Source organism: Pseudophryne corroboree, chromosome 6 (genome assembly GCF_028390025.1).
Source record: "Pseudophryne corroboree isolate aPseCor3 chromosome 6, aPseCor3.hap2, whole genome shotgun sequence".
Classification (NCBI taxonomy): domain Eukaryota; kingdom Metazoa; phylum Chordata; class Amphibia; order Anura; family Myobatrachidae; genus Pseudophryne; species Pseudophryne corroboree.
In genome coordinates, this window is record NC_086449.1 from 35,677,613 (window position 1) to 35,686,170 (window position 8,558).

General features: G+C 41.1%; 1 protein-coding gene across 1 annotated transcript in view; it reads left to right on the plus strand.

Moving 5' to 3' along the window:
* LOC134934205 (vomeronasal type-2 receptor 1-like) overlaps positions 1–5,101 on the plus strand; it is a 35,435-nt gene extending 30,334 nt beyond the window's left edge. Inside the window, 2 exon segments of the mRNA XM_063929694.1 lie at positions 4,201–4,593; positions 4,596–5,101. Coding sequence (XP_063785764.1) covers positions 4,201–4,593; positions 4,596–5,101 — 899 coding nt within the window.
* The last annotated feature ends 3,457 nt before the right edge of the window (positions 5,102–8,558 follow it).

An 8,558-nucleotide genomic window follows, 5' to 3' on the forward strand; every position in this document is an offset into this window, starting at 1 on the left:
AATATCCACAAATGCTTGCATAAAATGAACAAATGTAACAAATTATCATACAAAGCATCTGGATTTAAAAAATAATAATTTCTAATTACATAAAAAAGATTAAAAAAATACACAAATTAGCACACTTGAAACATATGTTTCTGCTAGTAAGGCTTGCTATAAAATGAAGTTCATACTGTACCTCAATAGTGAATTCATCATCTAGGATACTACAAAGACCTGTGTGTCTAACATGCCATGTTATCCAGTTTCATTTGGATATGCAGTATAAATAAAAACTACCCATAACTTGCTTTGTTAGGAAACAGAGGGCTTGATACCTACAATCCTAAAGAATAATTTTTTGCCCCTCTGTAATATAAGTATGAGAGTTCCTTTAAATAATTTCCAATGCAGTGCTCTATAACCCAAGTCCAAGTGTGCATATGTAATAACATACTGTTTTAGCAAATAAAGTATTTACCATGATTATTTGGCAAGAATTGGCAATTCCTAAGGTGGGATGGAAGTAGCCTGTCATTTGTTCTAAGCAGCTGGAAAAGCGAATTATTTTTTATTTTTTATTTTTATTATTTAAACATAAATGAAAGTATCTGAATTGAGTACTATGCACAATACTGTCTTTGAAGTGGTTTTAAATGGTAAATGCAGTCAATTTACTGACAATCAAAATCCAGACGGTCAAAATACCGACAGCAATTGACCGACGGTCAAAATACAGACAAGGTCAAAATCCCAACATGGTCAAAATACCGACATTTAAAATACCGACATTTATAATGTGGACAGGTCAAAAAGTCAACATAAGTTTTTCATGATTTTTTCATTGAAACCGACTTGTTCATACTTTACCATCCCAGTGGACCTGGAAGGGGAATATAACAGTGTGCCAAGCGCAACGAGGCACCGTGCCCGAAGCATGGCAAGTGCAGCGAGCCATGCAAGGGAACGCGGTACACTTATATGGTGTCCATGGCCCTCATTCCGAGTTGTTCGCTCGCAAGCTGCTTTTAGCAGATTTACTCACGCTAAGCCGCCGCCTACTGGGAGTGAATCTTAGCTTCTTAAAATTGCAAACGAAAGATTCTCAATATTGCGATTACACACCTCTTAGCAGTTTCAGAGTAGCTTCAGACTTACTCGGCATCTGCGATCAGTTCAGTGCTTGTCGTTCCTGGTTTGACGTCACAAACACACCTAGCGTTCGCCCAGACACTCCTCCGTTTCTCTGGCCACTCCCGCGTTTTTCCCAGAAACGGTAGCGTTTTCCCGCACACACCCATAAAACGGCCTGTTTCCGCCCAGTAACACCCACTTCCTGTCAATCACACTACGATCACCAGAACGATGAAAAAGCCGTGAGTAAAAATCCTAACTGCATAGCAAATTTACTTGGCACAGTCGCAGTCCGGACATTGCGCATGCGCGTTAGCGATTGATCGCTCCGTTGCGGAAAAAACAACAACGAGCGATCAACTCGGAATGACCCCCATGTCCACATACATGCAAAAACACAATGAAAAACTTGTGTCGGCATGTTGACATGTCTACATTTTACATGTTGGTATTTTGACCTTGTCGGTATTATAAATGTCGGTATTTTGTCCATGTTGGGATTTTGATCGTCGATCAATTGCTGTCGGGATTTTGACCATCGGGATTTTGATTGTAGGTATTTCATACCGATCCCTTAACAAGAGATAAAGGGGAGATGGATAATGAGTGATAACGTACCAGCCAACCAGCTCCTAACTGTCATTTTCATACACAGCCTGTGACATGGCAGTTAGGAGCTGATTGGCTGGTACTTTATCACTCTTTATCCGTCTCCACTTTATCTCTTGTCAAGACTTAATACTTTTGGGCAAAAGTTTGCTGAGGAAGATACGTCAGTTGTGCTTCTAGGTTATAAAACAATGACCAGAATGGAATAACCTCATTATTCAGTAGCCTCTCGGTGCATCAACTCAATATATTAGCCACATCTCAGCACTGATGTTTACTTATTCTTGCTGTATTTCTCTATTCTTTCATGTTAAAATAATTAAAATTCCCAACCAGCAAATAATAAAGATCACGAGACACTGTCTGTAGTAGCATTTGAGTTACTTGATCCGGGATACATACGATATCCCGGAGGATGGGATGCTTATGGTCATATGACCTTATTAACAGACTTGAGACCTGTTTGTCAAAAATACTACACTATTTGTGAACTGCATAAGAAGCAAGGTAAAAAAAAAAGTAGCAAGATTGAGGAAAAAGTACACAATATAGGTCTAAAACAAGAGACCATCTGACGATGCATGATTATGCTAATCTACAACTTTATACCATCTGTAGGAATCTTTAATCTCTACGTAGGTTAATATATGGTACATACAGTATAATCATCACCAGTAGATCTATTTGCTCTGTAATAAAACTGGAATGGTTCAACATTAGCAGATACAGGTTGAGTATCCCATATCCAAATATTCCGAAATACAGACTTTTTTGAGTGAGAGTGAGATAGTGAAACCTTTGTTTTTAAATGGCTCAATGTACACAAACTTTGTTTAATACACAAAGTTATTAAAAATATTGTATTAAATGACCTTCAGGCTGTTAGTATAAGGTGTATATGAAACATAAATGAATTGTGTGAATGTAGACACACTTTGTTCAGTGCACAAAGTTACAAAAAATATTGGCTAAAATGACCTTCAGGCTGTGTGTATAAGGTGTATATGTAACATAAATGCATTCTGTGCTTAGATTTAGGTCCCATCACCATGATATCTCATTATGGTATGCAATCATTCCAAAATACGGAAAAATCCCATATCCAAAATACCTCTGGTCCCAAGCATTTTGGATAAGGGAGACTCAACCTGTAACTAGATCTGAAATGATTCATCACCAGTTTCTCTTAACACTTTATTACAAGAAATGTTATTGGATGATAACAACGCAGTTGGCTGATAATCATTTGGGGCTTTAGTCTTACCATTTCTGTGGACAGGATCCTCAGTGAGAAACATTTTGGGACAATGCATTGGGCAATTGACTGATTACAAATTATTGTATAGATGCCAATGAAAATCCAACACTTAATAGGGCTAATGATTGATGGGTGTGGTATGTTAGATAGACTAGACTTAGCTCGACAGTGTCTAGGTCGACCACTATTGGTCGACAGTAAGTAGGTTGACATAGTTTCTAGGTCAACATGAAAAAAGGTTGACATTATTTTTTTTTTTAAACAATGGTGTTGTTTTCTTCGTAGAGTGACCAGGAACCACAATTAGTGCACTGTGACCCCTTGCATGGCTCGTTTCGCTCACCATGCTTCACGCAAGGTGCCTCGCTCAGCTACCACTGCGCTCAGCACACGTAACCATTCCCGATTGTAGCCCACGTGGATCATAAAGTATGAAAAAGTTCAAAAAAGGAATAAAAAAAACAAACTCATGTCGACCTTTTGTCAAGTCAACCTAGTACATGCCGACCTAGAGTCCCTGTAGACCTAGAAACCATGTTGTCCTACTTACTGTCGACCAATAGTGGTCGACCTAGACATTGTCGACCTAGAGACCAGATCCCATAATTGATATGTGGGACACAATGGCTTGTTTGACAAAATTAGTGAGGTAGACCTCAGAGAAACATGGCTTAGAATATTTCCAAAAATATACTCAGAGCTTCAAATAAGATACTGTACGTAGGATTGATCACTTGTATTTGGAAATATCATTGTTTGTCTTCTTAAATAAACACTAACTGTATTTTAATCTCTCACAATTCCTTTTGGAATAATATTAAGGTGAGCACATCTTCTCAAATAGCTTGCATACTGCACAGTATGTATCCTGATAAGTAAGGATATGTATGGCATGACAAAGTTAAAATATGAGCAGGTAAAGAGCTCACAATACCCCTAAAAGGACTCACAGCCTCCACAGGTTTAATAATTTAATTTAAAAGACTCTATAGTAGCTCAATTAGATTGATTAAAAGTATCAATTAATATTTTTGCATTGAAGCAAAATAAATTAACAATGGGCAATAAAAATATTGTGCAATTTGACTTATTTCTAAGTTTCAGAACGGGTAGAAAAACAATTTGATAAATTAATTCTCCCTGTTTCATTTCAACATCTTGAAGCACATTATTGACATTTAGACGTGTAACAACACCATGTATTTTCTATCTTGCAGATTCAATAAACTGTATCAGGTGTTCTTGGGATCAGTGGCCAAATTTTGAGAAGTCCAGATGTCTTCAAAAGTCAATGGAGTTTCTTTCCTATGAAGATGCATTAGGAGGAACTTTAGCTACAATCAGCGTAATATCCTCACTTATTCCTGTTCTTATTTTGAGGCTTTTCATCCTGCATAGACTTACGCCTGTAGTGAAAGCCAATAATTACTCTCTAAGTTGTCTTCTACTGATGTCCCTATGTCTCTGCTTCCTGTGCTCTTTAGTATTTATAGGTTACCCCCACCATCAGACGTGTCTCCTGCGTCAGGTACTGTTTGGCCTGGCCTTCACTTTGTGTGTCTCAAGCATTTTGGCTAAGACTATCCTGGTGGTGCTTGCTTTTATTGCCCCTAGCCAGGCAGCAATCTGAGGAACTGGATGCGGCCCCAAGTGTCCTACATGATTATTTTTACCTGTTTCCTGTTACAACTCATCTTGTGCATCACTTGGTTGTCCCTAGCTTCTCCATTTCCACAATATAATACTGAATCTAAACATGAAAACATAATTGCTGAGTGTAATGAGGGCTCCACCATTGCCTTCTGGACCATGCTGGGATATCTGTTCCTGCTGGCCACCATTAGTTTCATTGTTGCCTTCCTGGGTCGAAATCTGCCAGACAGATTTAATGAGGCTCAGTTTATTACCTTCAGCATGCTGGCCTTCCTCAGTGTCTGGGTGTCCTTTATCCCGGCATCCCTCAGTTCTCAGGGAAAATACACAGTGGCCATGGAAATATTTGCCATCTTGGCTTCTAGTTGGGCTCTGGTGATCTGTATGTTCCTTCCTAAATGTTTCATCATATTGTTCAGACCAGATCAAAACAGTCAACTACTCATAATGAAAATTAAAGATTAAGATAAGATCAACAGCTTTAAATGGAAGTAAGATCAATAAATATGTAATACTGTATATATCAACATTGATCATGCTGTCAAATTATGATAGTGTATTTACTATTACAGTATAATGTTATAGCAGTACATATTTGGATGTTAAGACCACTAGAATCGAGTATGACAACATCTGCACCTGTAGCAAGCCATCTTTCTCCTGAAGGTCTTTAGATGTTCTCATAATTGTAAGCATGGAATAGTAGGAGCTTGTCATGACTGGATATTCTGGAGTAGTCAAATAGACATATTATGATAGAACGTGAAAGATTGTTAGGAAGCTCCTGAAATATGATGGATATAGTCTAAGTACAAAATCAATGGACAGGGAGTGTTGCTGAGGCCAACACAAGCAGTGATCAGAAGAAAAGTTCAGTATAATGGTTGTGGTCAAAGACAGGCAGTGGTCAGGACAATGGTAATTAAAATGGCCATGGTCAAAGACAGGCAGGGATACAAAGAAGGGCTTAGAAAACTGTCTTTCTGCTGCAGGGTACACTGGCTCCACAGGGAATGACATTAGGGGTGTAGAGTAGGATCTTGATCCGAGGCACCAACAGGCTAAAAGCTTTGACTGTTCCCAGAATGCATAGCACCACCTCCTCTATAACCCTGCCTCCGTGCACAGGAGCTCAGTTTTGTAGTTGGTGTCATGCAGTGCAGGCATACAACAAGTGGGCTGCTCCAGTAGCCCTCAGAAGAGTTTTTTTAAGTAAAAAATGAAGACTTTAAGGGCTGCAGCAGAGACACGGTGAGTGTTAGAAGTCAGTCAGACATCTCCTGCTGCCGCTTCATCACCTCCCCCAGCGGCGCAGTATACTCCCATGCCCTGGTTGCCGGGTACTTACAGCAGAGGATTCGGCTTTCTTCAGTCAGGCACACACACCACCACAGCTCTCCAGGATCACGTGGCTGCATTCAGGGAGGTGGTAAGTGGGTCCCCCAGGTGGGACCCGCTGTAAGCTGCGATCTGGTGCGACCGGTGGGAGGTGGGCCGCGCGCTGGCATGGACACTGTGTCACTACAGGTACCCTACTAGACCACCATTTTCTCTCAAAAATCTATTTGCTGTACTGGAAAAGGACTTAGGTGTTCTCATAGATAGCAAACTAAGCAGCAGTACCCAAAGTAGGATGGCAGCAAAGCAGGCAAACAAGATATTAGCATGCATAAAATGGGGAATTGATGCATGGGACGAGGGTGTTATAATCCCGTTATATAAATCACTAGTGAGGCCACACCTTGAATACTATGTGCAATTCTGGACACCATACTACAAAAATGATATCCTGGAGCTAGAAAAGGTTCAGAGGTGGGCGACCAAACTAAGTAAGGGCATGGAGATGCTAGAATACGAGGAAAGTCATGATCAACATCTACAAATATATAAGGGGACAATACACAGAGCTTGCGTGGGACCTGTTTTTGGTTAGATCAACACAGAGGACTCGTGGACACTCGCTCAGGTTAGAGGAGAGGAGATTCCGCACAATATGGCGTAAGGGCTTTTTCACGGTAAGGACAATACGTGTTTGAAATTCCCTGCCTGAGGGAGTTGTAATGGCAGACTCAGTCAACACCTTTAAGAATGGGTTAGTTAAATTCCTAATGGATAAGGATATCCAGGGTTATGGTGCATAGTCACAAACTATAGTTACTATAAAAGGAGGGATAAAACGCAATGGATGACATCAGCATCAGTCAAAATTTTAGACCAAATAATCCTGCATAGGAGACCACAAATAGGTGAACTTGACGGACAATTTTCTTTTTTTAACCTTAGATACTACGTTACTAAGGCCCACAGTACCCAGTGGTGAAGTCCAGCAAGGGGATAAGGCTCTGACCTGTAGCCCCTCCCCCAGCCCCAGGGCACCATTTAGAGAAAATGTTCCTGCCCTGGAGCTGCATATCTCTCTCTCCCTCACTCCCTGTCAGCATTCGGGCACCATTAGGACAAGCTGAGCTGATCCTGGGACTGTTTGGGCAAATCATCCTCTGTAAAGCCGCCTGCATGTCAGCGCTGTGCATTTTACAGGACACTTAAGTATTCTACATGTCTGTTGACAGTGTTAGTTAGGAAAAAGTGCATTTAGTCAGGGTTATGTAGTACAAGTACCCTGTGATATACATCCAGTCTTTACTGTGCATTGTTATATCTATTGAGTGTATAGCTATACTTAGTATTACTCTGTATTGCTAGTCCAGTGCAGTTTTATTGCATGTCATAATTTCTGCATTGTACAATGTGACTATGTGTGTGTGCATATAGCTGCTGTGTGACCTCCATTTCGTGTATCTCACTCAGATTGCTATCCCTATATTCTGTAACCTGAGGGGGCTAAGTGCGTCAGGATTATTACTTAATATAGGTGTTTCACAAGATATACTTATTGTGTATTTTTCTCTATGATTTTTAGTCATCATATACCTCTGGAACTCTGTTTGTGCTAATACACTAATACACTGCACAGGGGGTTCTTGTGAGGTGTTGTGCGGCTGATATTGTACTGGGTTGCCTTGAATTGAGCTTTCAGACATGTCAGCTACAAGAGGCGAAGGAGCTGGGGCTGATCCTACATTGCATGGTGGTGACGCTGCAGACACATTAGAGGAAAACATAGCAGCAGAGGGTTCAGGTTCTGGGGGTTCCCTACCCCCTTCCCCAGAAAGTAGCCCCTGGTGGGTCGTTATGAACCTCCGTTGCTACGGTCCGTAGCAACGGAGGTTCATAACGACCCACCAGGGGCTACTTTCTCCATGTTATTGAATACGCTGGTAACTAGACTTACGCCCCCTATGGGACCTCCTGTGCTGGTTCAACCGCTTATGGTCCCTGCGGTTAATCCGCCATGGGTAGATCAACTGTCCACTCAGTTACAGCAATTGAACCAATCACTGACTAAACAGAAATCTCCCCCTCATCTGCCTAAGACCAAGGGGTCCTCTAAGCAGACACCTTGTCTGAGGAGGATGGCGTGTACACTGATCACGCAGATACTGTTGCAGATACTTCTGATGGGGAATCTGTTTCACAGGTGGATGTTCCTGACTTGTTGGAGGCTATCAGGATAATTCTTCAAATTACTGATGACCCAGAGCCTGATACTGCCCCTAAGAAACCAGACAGATTTAAATGTCAGAAAGTGGTTAAACAAAATTTACCTCACTCTGACCATTTAGTTGACATACGTCAGGAATCCTGGGAAAATCCAGGAAAGAAAATCACGCCTCACAAGAAGATGCTAGCTCGCTATCCCCTCGCGGCGGAGCTAAATAAAAATTGGGAGACACCCCTGACACTGGATTTGCAAATGTGGCGCGGCTGGTGGTATCCTCAGGTCTGCCTGTTACTACCATCACGTCTCTGAAAGAAAGCATGTGGAGGGTTATTTAAAGGCAATTTACACCATAGCAGGTGC